Source organism: Camelus ferus, chromosome 25 (genome assembly GCF_009834535.1).
Source record: "Camelus ferus isolate YT-003-E chromosome 25, BCGSAC_Cfer_1.0, whole genome shotgun sequence".
Taxonomy (NCBI): Eukaryota; Metazoa; Chordata; class Mammalia; order Artiodactyla; family Camelidae; genus Camelus; species Camelus ferus.
The window spans coordinates 4,174,379-4,193,797 of record NC_045720.1 but is presented as its reverse complement, the minus strand read 5'-3'; the positions used below and the strand labels follow the sequence as shown (position 1 = coordinate 4,193,797).

At 47.0% G+C, this 19,419-nt stretch overlaps 1 protein-coding gene across 1 annotated transcript in view; it reads right to left on the bottom strand.

Moving 5' to 3' along the window:
• The window catches only part of FAM135B (family with sequence similarity 135 member B), a 234,627-nt gene that overhangs the window by 107,250 nt on the left and 107,958 nt on the right, over positions 1-19,419 (bottom strand). The window contains exon 3 of the mRNA XM_032467566.1: positions 10,647-10,726. Within this exon, the coding sequence (XP_032323457.1) occupies positions 10,647-10,726 (80 nt within the window). The remainder of the gene's footprint in view (positions 1-10,646; positions 10,727-19,419) is intronic.

Genomic DNA, 19,419 nt, shown 5'->3' with positions numbered 1-19,419 from the left:
ACGACTCTGTGCTGAGTGGTGGGGCAGCCGGACCTGGCATCCGGACCCCTCACTTGGGTGCTGCAGAGGGGGTGCCTGTGTGTACGGTGTCACGTGATCAGATCTGTGCACGGCGGGTTAAAGGTGGCTGGACCTGCTACGTCAGTCCCACAATGGCGGACAGTTGAAAAAAAGACAGATAGAGGGTGAGGAGGAGGAGAGCAGCTGACATTTCATCACTATAACCAAGTCGTCAAGGCGACCCTGGGAGAGAGGCTCTGCGCCTGTGGGAGCCGAGGCACCGGGCACCTGCCTCACTGCTTCAGAGAGATGGCGCGAGGACGGGAACCCAGATAGACTGCAGGAGTTGTCTTGTGCTCCTCTGTAGATCTTCCATGTGTAAACATTCATGAAAATAACAACATAAACATTTCCTTCATTGCATCTTTTTGAAGAGATTAAAAATATTTAAACAGTAAAACTGGAAAGACACAGGCAGGACCCTAAGAGCACATCCACAGAACCCTGGCTGGGCAGCCCCTGAGGGTCAGACTTTGCCGTGACTCTGACAGCAGCAGTGGGAGGGACTGAGGAGGGTGGAGGCTTGAAGGGAAGGGGGCCGGGTGAGAGGCTGAGCCCAGGAAGAGAGACTGTGAGCCTGAACCAGAGCGACGTCCCTGGGCACGGAAGGGACCCAAAAGACCTTAGGAGGAGGAGAACGTCCCAACTGATAAGGCTGGAAGTTTTTAGGGATGTGGATGGCGTTCAAGGAGCAGTTCTGGTCCATCTTGCTGAACCAACTGGGCAGCAGGACCATTTATTAACACAGCTGATTTATTCCTTCCAGTAACACTCACCTCAAGTTCTGTGCTCAGCACTGCGGGTGGAGGAGGGAACACACCAGGCCGGCCAGACTCAGGAGCCACACCCACTGGGTTAGAATCCTGGCTCCATGATCACTACCTGGGGGCCTTGAGCAAGTCTGTGAACTTTCCATGCCCAAATGTCCTCTCCTATAAAAAGGGACCTTTTCATGTAACTTATCACTTAGGGAAGGTGTGACAATGAAGTACATTCATACACATAAAAACCTAAAATATTTGAAATAACAGTCTCTTTCCTGGCACAGAGAAAACATGCAGTGTTGGTTTACTGGCACTAGCATTATTTCTAAATTTTAGAGGAGACACAGACAATAAATACATATGTAATAAAATTAGTTGAAGTAGTCTACAGAAAAAGGAAGTAGAATAAGAAATTGAGTGACAATAGGAAATCTATTTTTAAAACACTAGGCAATAAGCTTCTCTGAGGAGGTGACATTTGAGCAGAGGCCTGACCTGAATTCACTGAAGGAGCAAGAGAGGAACTGCTAACTTCCAGGAGGTGGGAGCCCCAAGTTCAGAAGCTCTGAGTTGGGAATAAGCTTGGTGCATTTAAGGAAGAGTGAAAAAATAAAAATAAAAAATAAAAAAGGAGGAGTAGAGTGTTGGGGGAGATGGAAAAAAATGCATTTAAGGTCAAGGAACAGGTCATAGCAGGTGCCTCCCAGGACCTGCTAAGGACTTTGCATTTTGTTTCAAGGTCTACAAGAAGCAATGTGATGTATTAGTTAAGACCCAGGCTGCCTGGATGGGATCCTGACCCCACCTCTTCCCAGGTGTGCACACAAGTATCTTCATCTATAAAGTGAGGGTAATAATAACCCCTACCCTACAGAGATGTGAGAAGCGAGAAAATTCAATATATGCAAAGAACTTAGAACAGTGCCTGGTGCACAGTCAGCCTGCTATGTCATCATCGTTATCATCATCATTAGAAGATGCTGAGTAGGGGCCCAACATAATCCAAACTGTCTGTAAGAAACACGACCCTGGCTTCTGTGTGAAGGTGATGCAGGTTCGCCTTGGGCAGTGATTGCGACTCAAGTAAACTGAGTCCAGAGGATGGTGGAGAGAGATCACTGCATTGGACATGGACTGAAAAACCTGACTTCCGGATGGCTCTGGGCATCTAGATTTCCAAGTTTCCCTGAGAATATGTGTGTACTGGGTCAAGCTAAGTCAAGCATTTAAAAAATCACTGCCTACTTAAAGTGGATGCATTATTAGGGAAAAAACTATGGAATAAAGTGGAAGAAAACTCTCATGCTTTTCCTTTAAGAACATCCTGAGTAAAAGCCATACTCTTCAGAGATCATGTGTTCCTCAGAGCCTCTCCTTGGGTTCTTCCCAATTAGCTAACAAGACAAAACGGGGAATCCTGTGTCCACAGCTGTCCGAGCACACTACAGATATGAAAAGGTCAAGACAGGTACTTTCTGTTAATTTTCTTGCATGAGCAATTTCAACCGAAAACCTTCCTCTTATGTTGAACTATCATTGGAAAGAAAGGGTCATTTGACAGGTGCGTGGAAAGCCAATTTGTGGGAAAGCCTGACCCGGCAACCCCACTCTCCAGGGCAACCCCGCTCTCCAGGGCAACCCTACTCTGCTTTAAAATGGATCTTATTCAAATCATTTTGCATCTGTCAGGGAATTTTGCTTTGAGTGAAGCTTCAAGTAATATTTTCCTAATTTTTTTTATTGGGCACACATTTACAGCACAATGAATCAAAGGCACTCTAGCGAAGGCAAGAGAGCCTTTGATTCCTGATCTTTTAGGAAATAAAAATGACTAAAAGTATAATGGAACATGAGCTGGGAGCTTTATATCTATTAATAGATTTAATGTTGCCGTTTCCCCAACTTCAGTTCCTTACATAAAACTATCATGACTTTCACTGTGCCCTCAAAGCACGTCTACTAGCGTTACCTAGCATTTCTCTCTTTGTTTTGTTTTAAAATGTATTTGAAAGGGAAATGTGATGCCATTCTCTTAAATAAAAACTAACCCACAGTTACTTTCCATATATAGATATGGAAGATACTGGTGAAAAGAAATCAACATTATTAAAGTTTAGCCAGGAACTCTTGACAGCAAGAGAGGTTGATCTTTGCCTGCTCTGTTTGCTAAAATGAAAGATTGGTAAAGGTCAAGGATAAAGACTTATTAGCCTAAAACACATTTTTCCCTTGAATTAAACAGAGGTCTTGAAAAAAAATTGAAGAAGAAACTTTCCCATGGGAATTAATATTCAGGAGCATTATCTCACAGGTCCCCCAACTCCATCTTGATTACTCCCAGGAGCACCAAGGGAAGTAGGGAAAGGCTCTTCTTTCCAAGAGGTAATCCTAGAATAAAGGCTGCCGTTCTCCGCATTCCTGTTCCCACATGTTATATGACATGGCCACATAAATACATCCCACAAATGAGATGTCGGAACAGCTGCATGCAGCCCCCGGGAGGACCTTCAAAAGGAAGAGGTTGCGTATCTTCTTACTCTGTTTTTCCTTCTCCCTCTGGCCTGTGGTTCAGAAGTCAGCCTGGACCCTAAGGTGACCTTAAAGGTGGAAGCTGAAAGAATAGAAAGACAGCAGCAACTTGGGTCCCTGATGGGGACCACGTGGGACCACCATGCAATGTGGTCAGCTCACCTTGGACTTTAATGTGGGTGAAGAGTCACCTTTTACCTGGTTAAAGCCCCTACAGGTCTTGTCTCCGTTACAGTCCTATACAAGTATTAACCAACATTGGTGCTCACAACGTGTTGTGGGAAATGCGAGTTAAGTCTTTGAGTGTGCTGCTCCTTATCCTACAGATAAGAGGCCTGAAGTGCAGTGAGATCAAGTGGCTTGCCCAAAGGCACAAGACCCATACAAGACTGAGCCAAGATGTGAGTCCAGCTGTCTCTGCCTTTGTAGCCCCTGCCCCCAACCATCCTGTCTCTGGCAGGCAGTCCAGTTCAACCCACGGTCATGATCAAAGTTGATTCTTAAACGAAACAGAGAAATTGAAATTTTCACTTTTTATTATTCAAAGGAACCAGCATATCAACCAGTCGGGTAGTCCTGGGCTCTACTCCACACACAGGACATCCTTTTTCCACACTTCGTACAGTGTGTCCCATCAGCTGAGACTGTTTAAGGCCATGGCCACCACTGGCAGGATGCCTGGGGTCTACAAGTTGCCCAAGGGCCTAGAAATGATCAACATTTTTTTTTAAATGGCATCCAAATTTGAAGATAAAACTGCAAAGTCAAAATTGATAAATGTTTAATAATGTTATTCTTTTGAAGTTCCTCAAAATAATATGATACAATCACATTTAGTCTTCATAGAAATTTCATTCCATTTGCAAAGACTTTATAGGTAATTTCTTTTTTTCACTTTGCAACATTTCCTAAGTATGAGGAAAATCACCACTGCTCATGCATAAAGAGTTATTTGGCGCTAATTCATTTCAAAAACCCCATTTCCACAGGAAAAAAAACTGTATTCAGGATGGGAAATTATACATTTTTATGTATTTCCTAGGAAGTGGGGTGGGGTCACTAAGGATGAGAGTGCTTGGGACATGATGGGAGTTTTTGAGACGGCTCTTGGACCCAGTACGGGGAGGGCAGGACCTCTGTCCTGGTAAAACAGCAGGAATTGTACCCTCAAAATGTTCCTCCTCCCTCTGTTCCAGGGGTTCTGATATACCTGTGCTTCCCACTGTGCACTCCCTTGGATTAAAAAAAATCTGTACGTAAATGGGGGTGTAGACTCCCTCACTGTACATGAGAGAACACTGGACAGAACAGATTTTATCATCCGCACAGTGAAAAGAGAGTTTATGCCCCAGTCAGAATGAATCTCCAGGAGAGTCTGGACCAAACAGAAGCAGGCTTTCTGCAGTTCAGTGGTCACTATTTCTATCAGCCTCAGCTAGCTCAGAAGGAAACACTTGTTTTCATTGCATGATTACACTGTTTGCCATTGGCACCGATAAAAATGCATCTGAGAGCAGATGAGGCATAAAGACCCTCTGTCATACAGGTCCCTCCTCAAGGGACCTGTCTCTCACGTGAAGGTGCTAAGACTTCAGAATCTCTGCTTGTAACTGGAAGTCACTGTGGGGAGAAGACTAAATCAGCCAATTACCCACCGTTAGCGTCAGCTTACTAGCGGCAATCACAGGATTCCAGGGTCTCCCAGAGCGGAATGGACCTCGTGCGTCCACGTGTGAATTTCCTCTTCAGTCTTTTCTCCACGTATCCCCTAGTCTCACTCTTAAGGGTGTGACTTAGGAGGCGGGGGAGGAAGAACTAAGAAACTGTTTGCAAGTCCCTAGGAGCTTCTGTGAGGGCAGGTCCTTGGACCACATTGTGAGAAACTCTGCTGAGGTTTGAGAAGGACCTCATCCCGGACACCTTCACCACGGGTACCCCAAATTCCACACACCAGGCTGCATTCTCAGGCTCTCAGTGACCACGCAGCCAAATCAGGAAGACGTTATCTTGCTTCTTTTGGATACTTTGGTTTTTTGTTTCTAAATAATAATCAGGGATTTTTTTTCTTTTTAACAAGAGTTTAATGACTATTGAGAAGTCGAAACAGCTTCCTTTCCCGCTGAAATGCTTCCTCCCCCCCCATAAACAACCTGTTTTGCTGAGCATTCAAAAACTTGTTATTTTTTTTTAATGGCATGCAATTCAGCCTCCCTCTTCCTTTCATTCTTTGTCCAAGCTCTGCCCTCTGGTCTTGCATTTACTAATTCAATAAATACACCTGTTATGCCGACTGCACCCCAGGTACTCCAGCAGGCAACAGGGAGCCAGAAGGGAATAAAGCAACATGGTACCAGCACTCTGAGGTAGAAATGTAATCCTCAGCTTCCACATTGAGGATTAATATTATCCAAAATAATAATAACAACCACCACCAAAATAATAATAATAAAGCCTCTTCAGTTTAAAAAAATTAGAAAGACTGCATATACGCACACTCTCATACAAAGTTCTTTTCATCGGCCACTGTCTCATACCACGTGGAAACCTCTGCTTGGAGCCTCCAGCGATGGGGAAGCTCACTGACTCTGAAGACAGCATCTGCAGCGGGGCATCAAGCGCTCCAGAAACATCGCCGGGCGCACAGGAGGCACTCAAGAAGTAAGTACTGAATAAGCCAAACCCAGCAGGACTAACATTTCCGTCCATGGGACCTTCACCCACATCTGCAGGTTCTGGCTTCTGTAATAAAACTAAATGTATCCAGCATTTATTCAGGCTGAGGACGGCTAAGTACTGGTGTGTATGCACATTTTCAATTCTCACAAGCCCATGAACAACATATGATGATGATTATGATGATGATGATGATGATGATGATGATGATGATGATGATGATGATGCCCATATTACAGAGAAGGAAAATGAGGCACAGGGGGGTTAGGAACAAGTCCAAGGTCACCCAGGGTGAGGGGGACCCACCGCCTAGTTCTCAGCCTGTGTGTGCAGTGAGCCAGAGACAAAGCTAGTTCTCCCATCAGTTAGGGAAGGGCTCTGCGGCTCATGCATCCTCTCTGGAGGATGCCTCGGGGCCCCACACTCCCCTCTCACCTTTCTCTCCAGGTGTGTTTGCCTGGAACACGGTACCCCAGGTGCAGGCTGCCCCCACACAGGTGCAGACTGGTGGTGATGCGGCCAGAGTGAGGAGTGGGCAGGGGGCCCAGGAGCCTTGTACAGGGTGGAGGGAAGCCCCAGGGCAGGTGTGCTGATGGCAGGGGAGTGGAGACAGACTCAGAAGACAGCACTTGGGCCTTCCCAGTGAGGCTTCCGGAGCCCTCAAGGCCTCCCTCCTGCTGAGCCCTCGTCCTCTCATCCTGACTGTCACTCAGCCCCTCTGTTCCCCACACCAGCCTTTGAGCCATGAGAGTAGGGTCAGCCATCAAGCTCTGGGCAACCGTGCCCAGTTAGGAACTGGGATTTTATGCTTCAGTATCTCTGCAGAAAGTGCATTACACGTGAGGGAGATGAGAGCATTACCCCTGACAAACGTGGCAGGAGGGCAATCAAGGAGGTCGCCTGAGGTGCGGGTGTGCATGCGGCTAGTACCCACATGCGTATCCTTAGCTGATCCCTAAACAGCCCTCCAGGGTCGTTTCTACAGGGGACTGAAAACAGAGGCCACGGGCACGGGGTCACTGGGAACCCAGGTGAACTCGGGTCTGGCTAACTTCACACCCTGTTATTATTGTATTATGAGGAGCTGCTACCCTACCTCTAGTAGATTCCAGATACAGATGATGGAGAGTGGACCAGAGAGGAGGGCCTGTGGGCAGGTGACTCAGCTCCCATGTGCTCAGTGAGACCACACGGGATGTAGGGACACAGGGCAGGGAACGGGCAGGTGGAAGACAGGCCTGGGCGCATTTTGACACAGGTCCTCGAGAAGGGAGCGCCTGCCCGATCCTGCAGGGGCTCGGGATGTGAGCCATATCCTGAGACAGAGCAGGCAGCCCACATCCCTGCGCTAATAATCACTGGTTCGGGGAGGGGGAGGGGGTGGGGGGCTGCGGGATTCCAATTCCCAGGGAAATTCGAATCTAGGAGAGAGTGCTTCCAGGGGCCTGGAGGGGGGGGTCCTCCGAAGCACAGTCCTGGGTGCAGGCACTGAGAGCACCTGCAAAGGGGCAGGAGAGGCACATGTGGGGGGTGGTACCTGCTGCGTGTGTGCAGGGAGTGAGACAGGAATCAGGAATTCTGACGGGGGCAGGGGACTGCCCTTAGAGAACAGGCCTACATCCTTTCTGCCAGCCTCGTGGACTAGAGGGGTGGACGTGTGAGGAAGGAAGGGACAGGCACTAAAAGCAGAAGGAACAGCAGGAGCAGAGGCAGAGACGCAAAACCATGGGACCAGCAGCTGAAGACTCTTCCCAAAGGAGGGCTTTGGATGTCAAGCCGACTTTAGATTTGATCTCAAGGACAAAGGCTAGGCCACAAAGCTGGCTTGGCCACTCGAGGAGCTGGGTCACCAGACCAGCCGGCAGAGCAGACTGCGAGTCAAAGGTGGGGGGCCCTGGCTTCAGTGTTTTGAGTTGACTGCTGCGCGGGGCAGAGGTGAGCGCATCTTCTCAGTCTCGGCTCCCCCAGGCTGGTCCTTCCTGACAGGCCTGAGCAATCCTCCCGCCCGAGGAGGGCACTCGGAGCCTGGGGGCTGGAGTGTGTTCCCTGTTTGATATGCACCATGCAAACAGGCCTGTTTGATATTTAGGTGCACTTTAATGGACCCAAAAAGAAATTTGTTTGATTCATTTGAAGAATAAATGTCTCTCCCCACCCCCTACATGGTGACACTCTTAAGTGCTTCCACTTAATGGAAATGGAAATTACCTCTCAAAACATTAAGAAAACTAATCATGGCAAATTTCACACGTTTCCATGATTCAAGGTGCCATCCCGTCTCCTGCTTTGATGAGCAGTGACTAGCAGATGGCTGTTTTGCACCAAATCACTTAGCACAGCCTCAGTAAGCTTAAACGGCGGCCCTCCCCGATGTCTGACTTAATTGGTCATCTCCCTAAGGGAAAATAATATTTTTTAACTTCTCCAGGTAGGAAGAGACTGCAAAGCGTCATTTTGGTGGAAAAAAACAGCCAAGGCTGAGCATAGTTAACATTCATTCACAGACACAGATGTGCCAATTACCTGGAACCCTGAACTCAGAGGAAAACAGAAAACACAACTGTGAGACCCAGAAAACACAGGCAACCCTCTGAAGCAAGCAGCATCGTAATTTTTAAAGATTCCTTACGTCCAGTTTCTCTTTCTGGAATATCTTAACCATCATATTTTAAGTGACCATCATTCACCTCCACCTCTCAAGCTTAAGGCTTTGGCTCATAGGAGGAATCTGAAAAGTTCCAGAAGAGCCCAGGGATGTCCTGGCCTCAGTGAATCGCTCGAGCATCACCTCCAATATATACTTCTCTGTTTTTGGTGATGACCTAGACCCAGTGGCCTTTCAGAGTCATCCTGACTGCTAGCCCAAACCTCTCACAATTCCACATCCACAGAGAAGAGGCTCCCTTCTGCTTTGCTTGGTTTTTTGTTTTAAGTAGTCCCCTCTGTGCCCTGCCTCCAGTTCTCTGAGCAGCTGTGACTCTCTGTTACGGCTGTAATGTGGTCACCGGTTCGCACACCTGCCCCTTCCGTAAGGCGGGGATCTGGCTAGAATGCCCAGGGGAGGATTGCTCCTGACGGCTGCAAGCTCAGAGTCTGTCGCAGTCTGTCCTGTGAGATATGGAACTAACTCAGACAAGCCGGAACCTCCAGTTTTCCAGAGACCTTTCCTAAGTCACCTTTTAGAAAGCCCCGAAAAAAGAAAACACCAGAGGGTACAAGTTACGGCCGCACGTCGCCCAGGCAGCGATGACCTTTCTACTTACTCCACAGAATCTAAACACAAACACCTGCCTTGAAAGCACTGCACATCCAGAGAAGTGACGTCTAAGTCGCCCCGTAACTGAGACGCATTTCCATGTGACACGGCTACCGGAGAACAGATGTCTCTAAAAAGAGGACCAGAGCAGGTAATTCTGCCCCTTGATGTACGAGGCAACATCTTGCGTTTGAACAGCACAGGGTTTGTGTCTCCCAACTGCTGTCATTTCATCTGGCTGTGCCTTGAAACGAAATCAGTCTGCTGGCTTCAACGAGCCCTCCCAACGTGGCCTCCAAACCCGGCCATAGACGTTTCTCTTCTCACCTTGGCCCCGTCCAGATCACCCACCTCAGCAGCTCCCTCATCACCCCATAAACACCGTGGCTCAGTCCAGTCCCAGAGATACCAGGACCTGCCACCTCTGCCCGGAGTAGCCTTCCCTCCCTCTGCCTGCAGGGCCGACGTCTGCTCACACCTCCAGGTCTCCTTTGAGACCACATCTCAGGTTCCACCTCTGCTGTATTTATTACTGTGACACTTCTGTCTCCCCCAGAAGACTGTGGGCACCTCCAGAGCAGGCAGGCAGCGTCTCCTCCCCAGGGCTGTGTCCCCAGGGCAAGCGTGGGGCAGATGCTGCCAAGTGAACAACCACTGAATGCGTAATAGCAACACTTACCCTTGCTAATGGTTATGGTGAGCGGACCATGTGCCAGGACCGTTCCAGTCATTTCCCCGCATAAGTCATTCGGATCTTAACACAAACTTCCTATCAGCCCCACTTTATAAGCGAAGAACCCAGAAAAACAAATTGGTTAACTGACTTTTCTAAATCCCCAGGGCTGAGAAGCGCCAGGAGTAGGATCTGAACCTGCAACTCTCAGAACGGGAGGCCCTCCCCACAACTAAATTCTGCCTCTCTAAACACAGCAAGATTTTCCTATTTCTGTTTTTGAGATAAATGTGACCCAAAAAAGCCAAATTAAATAATTTGTCCCCACAAGATGACTCCACTAATAATTATCAAAGACATCAAGTGTTTTGACTCCTTCTAGAGCATTCTCAGTATCTCATACTTGATTAACTAAACATATCCCATCTTCTTCCTCCCTGACTTGATGTTAGCCAAGCCCCTATAGCCAGGTTGACCTTCAGATGCCAGCTGATCCTAGAAGAGTGTTCTTTTTTCCCTTCAGCCAGGTTCCCCTTGCAACAACGTACGCACATGGCCAAAACCACAGTAGGTCTCCATTTGCAAAGTCCACTCATTCAACAATAAACCACGATTTACTGAGTGCCTCTCTATGCCTTGCACTCTGCTAAGCCCTGCCATACAGGTGCCCCACTGCCCTCCTCCTGCTCACCTGTCTGCCCAACGATGGAGGCGCTCAGTCTGTGGGGGATCCTTGAGGACACCTTCAAGGTCACTCGGATCTGATAATACCTAAGAAGAGAACAGAGGACAGGCTGCTGAATATCAGATTTCTTATTGTCGGCTTCTTCTAAAAACGCCTAGACTTAACCCTAAAGGTCGGAAGGAACCAGGGAAGCGTCTGGGCAGCACGCACGGTCACCCAGCATCGCAGAGAGATGCATGCTGTCAGCACAGGGAGAACGGGGTGAGACGGGCCGAGCTGGAGACAGGAAGTTGAGTTCATTCGAGATCATGAGAGATACATAAAAGGTCGGTAGCGATGGAGTGATAAAAGGGAAAAAACAGGTCTTAAGGCACAGGTACATTAAGGAGTATGATTTATCTTTAGTCAAAAAAATCCATTTTATAGGAAAAATAGGTGCTTCAGTGCATGGTGGGCAATCCATAGGTAAACCGACTTGCTATCATGTTGCAGCGAAGTCTTCCTTTAGAAACACAGCGGCTGAGTTGCTAATCCTGTGGCTACTGCCAAACACTCTTCCCAGTGAGTTTATGGGCCCTTCTTTGTATCATGTTACCCCACGTCTGGACTCAGTCATTTCAGAACTTCAAGCACGTTCTCATGCTATCAGGAAGCCCGCTCCTCTGTCCCCTTTTGCCACACACGCAGAAGCCCTTTATGAGGTTCTGTGCCTTGCAATTAATGACCCTTTTGTCTGCAAGCACTTGGGAGCATTTCTGGCCTCGTAATTATTCTCCCCTTCCACTGATTTCAAGCCCATGATGTAACAGAATGTGAATAAAACGAAGGGAAATAGAAGTAAAATAGACCAGGAACACATCGGTCTCTCACGGCTCACCGAACTCGCAGCTGGGAGCTATTCCGCTATTGACTCTGTCGCACTGTGAACACACACAGAGAATGTGTCTGAGTAGATGTGTTTATGTGTATCTGGTGATCCAAGGAGATGCAAGTGAAGAGCACGGGCCCTGCGTTCATGTAGCCTGGCTGACATCGTGTGAGAGCTGTGTGATTTTGAGAACATCACACAACTTCCCTGAACTTACTTTTGTATCTGTAAAATGAGGATTAAAGGAAGGAAGGAAGGAAGGAAGGAAGGAAGGAGGGGAGGAAGGAGGGGAGGGAAGGGAAGGAAGGAAAGAAGGAAGGGGAACTGTCATGCCTTCTGCTTCCAGGAAGGATGGAGTACACATACTTTTCCCTATTCCTCCACTAAGTTCAACTAAAGGCTCTAGACAGTCGACAGAAAACACACAAAAGAAGATTCTTAAAGGTGAAGAAAAAAGCAAGCTGTCTAGGGACCTCAAGTTCCAAGGGAAGACATGATGGTGAGTCTTCTGCATTTCTTTTTGCCTCACACACCACAGAGAGAGGCCAACCACCCAGAAATGCTAATGGCTGAAGACAAAAAAACAAAAACAGAAAACAAAACTCTGCTTTCTCTAGACAAAGGACCAGGAAAGCAGCCGCCTCAGAAAAATTTGATGACAGTCGTTCTACCCTAGTTGACCAACACGGAAATCACTGTGGCTTTGCCTCCACCCACACTGGCAAAGGCCAGTGGGAGCCTAGGTGTCCCCCACTGCCCAGCTGTAACCAGGCACCTTCCCCCACCACCCTGGCGAGGGAAGGTCTGGAGTAGGGAGCTAGATTCTCAGTACGAGAAGATGGCAATGAGAACCCCACTAGCCTGGGTTAAGTGGACACCATTTGGGGAGCCTGGGTTTCTATCCCCACACAGCAGGCACAAGGGCACACACATGCCCAAGTGATCTTTGACAAAGTTTCAAAAGCAATTCTATAAAGCCTTTTCAACAAGCAGGCCTGAAGCAAACGGACATCTGCAGGCCAAAACAAAACAAAACAAAAATTCAACTGAAATCTTCACTCTTCATATAAAGATTCACTCCAAGTGGATCATAGACTTAAATGCAAAATACAAAACTTCTAGGGAAAAAAAAAAAACAAACAGAGGAAAGCTTTGCAATCTAGAGCTAAGTAGAGAGTTCTCAAATTTGACACCAAAAGCATGATCCATAAAAAAACTGATAAATTCAGCTTCCTCAAAATTAAAACTTTTGTTCTGTAAAATGTGCTACAAAGAGGATTAAAAGATAAGCTACTGGCAGAGAGAGAGTATTTGCAAATCACATGCAGTGGATCCTCATTACTTGCAGATTCTATATTTGCAAATTTTCCTACTTGCTAAAGTTTATTTGTCACCTCACATACGATACTTACAGCTCCTTGGTGGTCATTCAGAAACACACTCACAGAGGCAAAAAGCTCCAGTCACCTCGTGCAGGTTTTCATCTGAGCTGAACAAGACAACACGTCTTTTCTCAGCTCTCAGACTGTAAACAAGTGTCTCCTTGCCCTTGACCCATTGCCACTTTTTGTTTTTCTATTTGTTTTGCTTTTTGTTGGTGATACTGATATTGGAAACGGCCTCTGAGTGCAGAGCTAAAGCACTATCCGAGTGTTTCTAAAAGCAGGAAGGCTGTGATGTACCTTATACAGGACATAGTGTGTTAGGTGGGCTCGCAGTCTGAGCCGTACCGCTGCCAGCCATGAGGGCAATGCTAATGAGCCAAATATATATATATATATATATATATATATATATATATATATATATATATATATATATATATATATATAATTTATATACATGCCTTTAAACAGAAACACACCTAAAACAAGGTTATGCATTGACAAGTTGATGAAAATGTTGTGACCGGAAGCTCCCAGGAACAAAGCCCTGTATGTCCCTTAGGAGCAACGGCTCACGACCATCATGAAATCCACAGAAGACACACTGTAACAAATAACTACGGGCACTGCCATCTGTGTGAGGGAGACTGAGGCAGAGTGGAAGCTCCCTGCACCGTCTACAGGAGACAGCTAATTACCATTCGCAGTAGCTAATTACCCTTGTGCAGAAATGTTAGCTGCGTAACGCTCAATCGTTCAGTTCTTCAAGGGAAGACGGAAATTCGGAATTTTAATAAAACGTCTTTACATTTTTATATGTTGGTTCATAAATCAATGACAATGACAACAGCAAAAGCAAAACCAATTAGCAGCAGCAACCACAGCCACGGCGTTAACAACAAAGCGCTGTGTTGACAAGGTAAAATACATCTGCAAGCTAAGTCCCCGTGGGCCAGTGACTGGCAAACTCTGATTTGCACAAATGCAAGATGTCACTTTCAGCATCTCTATAAGAAAAGACCGATGCATTTCAGTGATTTCATCATCACAGGAACGGGCACAAATCCCGCCACCGCCACCACCACCACCACCACCACGAGCAGTTGTAATCGTCTAACGGTTTCTTTTCCAAACATAAAATAAGGTCATTGCCAGAGGCTATGCATCCGTTTTCCATCAGATTGTGTGCTTGGAGCGGTTACAGTTGTGCTCAAGATTTAGTAAGCATCTCTGTGCTAGGACCCCTTCTAGGAGCTTCCATGGATGCAGATGCAACTGCGGTTGCTCCTCCAGTAAGCCTCCATAAAGAAAGTAGTACCTCACGTGTTAAGCAAAGAAGACTCTGGGCCATTGGAGATACCTCACTACTTAGCCAAACGAAGCTGGCAAGGGGTAACCGCGTCCTAACTCCAGAAACAACAGCAATTTGGTTTTGCCTGCTACATCTCCTAGGAGTCGCGCTTTGTTGCAAAAATTGTAACTCTTGTGTAACCAACTTCAAAGCACTGTCTGAATTTGTGCTCCTTAAAAGCACTTGATGTTACTGAACCTGACTTCTAGTAACCAGTCATCTTGCAACTTCAGATGCTTTATAGGCACATGTTGAAAGAAATATTTCCATTAGGTTGGCCCATTTGGCTTCTGTCTTGATTAAACAGAATGTTCAATCCCCTTTAGCAATTCTCTTTTGTCTGACGTGAAGTTTCTGCCAGGTCATAAATTCATAAACATGTCACACACGTCACACACAACGTTGTTCGGTCCCTTCAGGAAATCTCTCATGAACTTACCACCACGTTCATCTTAAAGATGAGAAAACTAACCCCGGGAGATGAAGGCATTTGTCCAAGTCTCATATTCAGTAAATCCTGTTAGCACATCTCCTGCAATGACCTTATTCTTCCATAAGTAGATATCCTTCAGCCATCCTAGAGCCACCTTCTTACAGCTGTGGTGATTCAAGGAAGACACTATAAAGAAGGGAAGAGGCAGGTCACACCCTTGGAGAGCAAGCAAGTGGTAGGAGAAGATGGGCAAATGAGCTCCAGCCAGAAGGACCAGAGAAGCGCAGACCAAACTTCAGACAATGTGCTGGCACACTGGAGTAGTCTAGCTCTGCACAGGCCTCCTTTCAAGAAATAATAAAACAGTCATCCTTTATTGCCCCCCATCTGTTAGTGAAACACGGAACTATGCCTTTTACATAACATGGTAGGTGAAACACTGTCCCTTCCAAAGATATCTACACCCTAATCTTCAGAACCTGTGAAAAAGCATTCAGGTAGTGGGTGGAATTACAGTTGCTAATCAACCGGCCGTGAAATCAGGAGGTGATTCTGGATTACCCAGGGGTGCCCAATGTAGTCACCAGGCTTCTCCTAACTGAAAGAGAGGGGCAGAGAAGAGAGGGACGGAGGAATGCAACGTAAGAAAGTCTCCACCAGCCATCCCTGGCTGTTAGGAGGGAAAGGACCACAGTCAAGGCATGGGGGCGGCCAACAGGAGCTGGAAAAGATAAGGAAATAGACTCTCCTCTAGAGCCTCCCCAGAGGTGTGCAGTCCTGCCAACATTCTGATTTCACCCCAGGGAGACTCATGTCAGACCTCTGACTTCTGACCTCCTGGATTGTTGGATAATAAATCGCTAGGTAATGAATACATTGTCATAAGCTGAGCCACTAAGTTTACGGCAGTGTGTTGCATCAATAATAGTAAATGCACGCATAGAGGCTTTCAGATTTCCTCCTCGTAACAGAACTCCTACGTATGACCACCCCTGTGTTAACAACATGCAAACTATCGCTCAGAGAGGTTACTGAATCTCCCCACAGGCACACAGCTAGTTAACGGGAAGTTTAGGGATTAAAATGCAGGGTCATTGGACTAAAACCAAGCTCTTATTTGGGGGAGGTAAAGCCTGGCGCTTTCCCCTGCAGAAGGTCACCTCAATTTCCTCATCACCGTTTTATCCCCAGAAGCCCAAGCCGACCCATTCTGATCGCTAATGTACTTCCCTCTGTTTTCTCAGAAACACATTAAGAATAAGAACGCTGCTTTTTACTTCTTTAAGTGTCCCTTGGAGCTGTTACTAAAAGCACCGTACTAAAGGGAGAAACGCATCTAATAAACATTCGTTCTCAGTTGATTATAGAGATATCTGTTACCACCAGCTACTGGAGGAGACAAACCGTGTCCTATTCGTTTCTGTACTTCCAGGAACTAATGTGGTGCTGGCACGTAGCTGACACACGTTCAGTGCCAGAGGGATGCGTGAGTAAATGAATGAATGAAAACTCCAATCACAGAGACCCCCTCAATAAACCAGAGGGACAGACAATCCAGTCCCAACACCGACAAGCGTGTAAGTGGCTCAGAATCCACATGCAATTCTTCTAATACTAATAAAGCCAGAAATATTATTCTGTAACGGGAAGACAGAGACCCATGTCATGTTGTCATAACCACTTTCCTACCAGACAGATAATGAAACCATCACTGTGACCCAGGGACATCTGACATGACCCAAAGTACGAATCACTGTGTTTGTGAAAAGGTCAAAACTGATTCTCAGGAGTCAGAATGCCTAGGTTCCAGAACCAGCAGGCAAACTTAATAACTGGCCTTCTCTGAGCCTGTTTTCTCATGGAAGATGACACCTGTCATGGTCTCACAGAACTGTCATAAGGAAGGAACAGGATGGTGTGTGTAGAGCCCTAGGGGGGACGCTCAGCCCCCGTTTCATCAAAGATAAAATACTCGTGTCACCGTTACCTAGGACATGTGTGAAATAGACACCTGCCCCCAGACATGAGCCTAGTCCGCCCTCCAGCCTCACAGCTGGGGCGAAGCGGGGGCAAAGGTGACGCTCAGGCGGGACAGGGTGCAGAGGTGACTGTGGCGCCCAGCACCTCATAGTTCAAAACGGCGGGCACAAGCTGCAATGCTCCACTGACACGGCTCTGCCCACGCGGCTGGGGGAAAGGTCACCTGTCTTTGAGCCGCCCTAGGCAATGCAGCACAGCAGTCAGGAGTGACCTCTGGAACTCTGCCTGGTGCTGGCCGTGCAACCCTGTACAGCCTGACAGTGGAAGACTCGTTGATCCCAGGGCGGAAGTCTCTGGCCTAGCAGGGACGCCAGGGAAGTCCTGTCAGTAAGAGAGGACTTGGTGTTCCAGAAAACTAACAGCAACAAAAAGACTCAGGAAATGGCCAACATATTTTTACTATACACTCATAGACTGATTCATCCGTTCTGACAGTGTCCACCCACCACAAGACTACAAAACCATTCTGTTGGATTTTATTGGCCTTGGTAATGATAAGATGCTTTTTTAAGAAAAGTCCACTCTGATATTTCAGCAAACTTGTCTGGATACTTCAGTATGGTCAAAACAATGGTTGTAGCCATTCAGTCAGATTCCACAGAGGTTTGCTCTGACACCCCTCCTCATTCCTTTATCCTCATCTCCTTGCTGATCCAGAAGGGTCTGTGTGGGCTGGCTCACACTGTGAATTGTCTGCTCAATGTCCACAATTCCCTCCTTCCTTAAAAAAAAAAAAAAAAAGAAAACCAGGCTTTGCTGGGGAAAGCGGTGCACCTCCCTGAAAGTACCCTCCTTCCCGACTCCCCTGCAGCTAGGAGAGATCCTGGCATCCTTCCCTGGCTATTGAGAGAAAAGCATACACTGCCACGTGCAGCAAACAGGAAAGTCTGGAAGGAGAAGACTCAGTTTCATGGCCCTTGGGCTGCGTGTCCCTTCTCTGACTTTGTCTTCTGACTTAACACAAATGGAAACCAATAGTGGACATTCAAGCGGCCACCTTTCAGCTGTGAGGACGAAAGCTGTGTGAAAAGGACGGAAGACCAAAAAGACAGAAGCAGCCTGAGTCCCTGATGTCATCAGTGGCATGGAGGCGCCATCTGCTTCTGGACTTCTTGTGACACCCATGACATTTAAGCCAGGGTTGGTCATATGCCTGAAGCCAAACACAATCCTTCCAGAAGGAATCTGACTCCAGACCCCCCTGGGGCCGTATTTTCTGTAGGGGAAAACTCGGAAGAACTGCCGTAGGCAATCTGACTCCTCTTACTGACTTTTCCTTTGGCAGTGGAAAGCTTAGCTTTTCCTTGCAGTCAGCCAATAAAATCTAAGATCCCAAGTTGGACTTCTTAGTTGAAACAAAGCAGATATTTTCAGTTCACCAGACTTTAAAGCTACTTCGTGGAGGAAAAGGGATCTCTTTGTGTAGTTGAACCTAACTCACTGGAATTCTCCAACAGGGTTTGAAGCCAAAGTCCCAAGTGACAGTAATTGCTCGCAGCTTAACTCTCTGTGCATATTTCCTGAGCACTTCCAGGAAGTAAGTGGTCAAAGGCAGAAACTGCAAATCAATCTCTCTCTTTCTCTCTCTCTCATACACACACACACACATGCATGCACGCACGCACACACGCACACACACACAACAATGGCAAAACTGAGTTGCAGTTGGATTCAATCAAATTGTTTTTAAATCGAATGTCTACAGAAGCCCATTCACAGTTATTGCACTTTAACTGGCACTTCACCTACCAGGCGGTGGTGTGTCAATGGTGCAAAATGTCATGTTCTTTGACTTCAAGTGGGCAGCGTGAAATTGGCCATGGTGCGAGTGTACGCATCACGGAAACATGAAATGTTATGACTCTTCCTTTTCTTTAGAGCCAGTTTTAAACGTTCATCAGCACATCACTGCTGCCCCCTCCTCTCGTTACTAGCACCACGCCGTTCTTTTAACCAAGGGGAATCTGAAACCCAGAGAGGGCAATTCAGAACAATTCTAAGAAAGTCACTGCTGGGTGGGACTCCAACTGCTAAGCCTTTAGGAAGAATACTAGATTGCTCAGACACCTCACTGAATAAAGCTGTACTAATTAGGCGTCTGGGGTAATTCTCCTGTAAGGTGGAACAAAGAATGACCTTCACAAGAGGTGTGCCCTCGGCATACAGACTTGCAAGTCTGAACAAAACATCGATAATTCTTCCCCCATTTTCACCTTTTCTCATGCACATTAAAAACCACAGCAAAACTACAGCAGCAGTAACACCAACAGTGACGTTTTCTGTGCAACTTAAGACAATGCAAAAACTCTCTGAACTTCAGTTTTCCCATTTGCAAAGGGGGATATCCGTTACCTCCTGGCGTTGATACAGACAGAAATAAAAATCGATGTGCAGAGCAACCCTGGGCTTCAATAAACAATGGGTATTATCTTTGCTGTTGTCATTTTTAGATATCAGTCCCAATAGGTTCACAAGCAAATGCTCCTGTTCACAAAAGCAGGCCACTTAAGGAACTGAAATCAGTAACACAAGCAGCCTTGGTGGAGATGCTCTGGAGAACAAATGAGGTCGCAGAGCCGCTGAACTGGAAGGTGCCTCCCCTGGCACCTCCCTCAGCTGTTTTTAGTCGCACTGGCTGGTGGACCTGTTGTTCCTACCTACTGCGTCAACCCAGATGGGGTTTCTAATTTGCATGAGTGGCC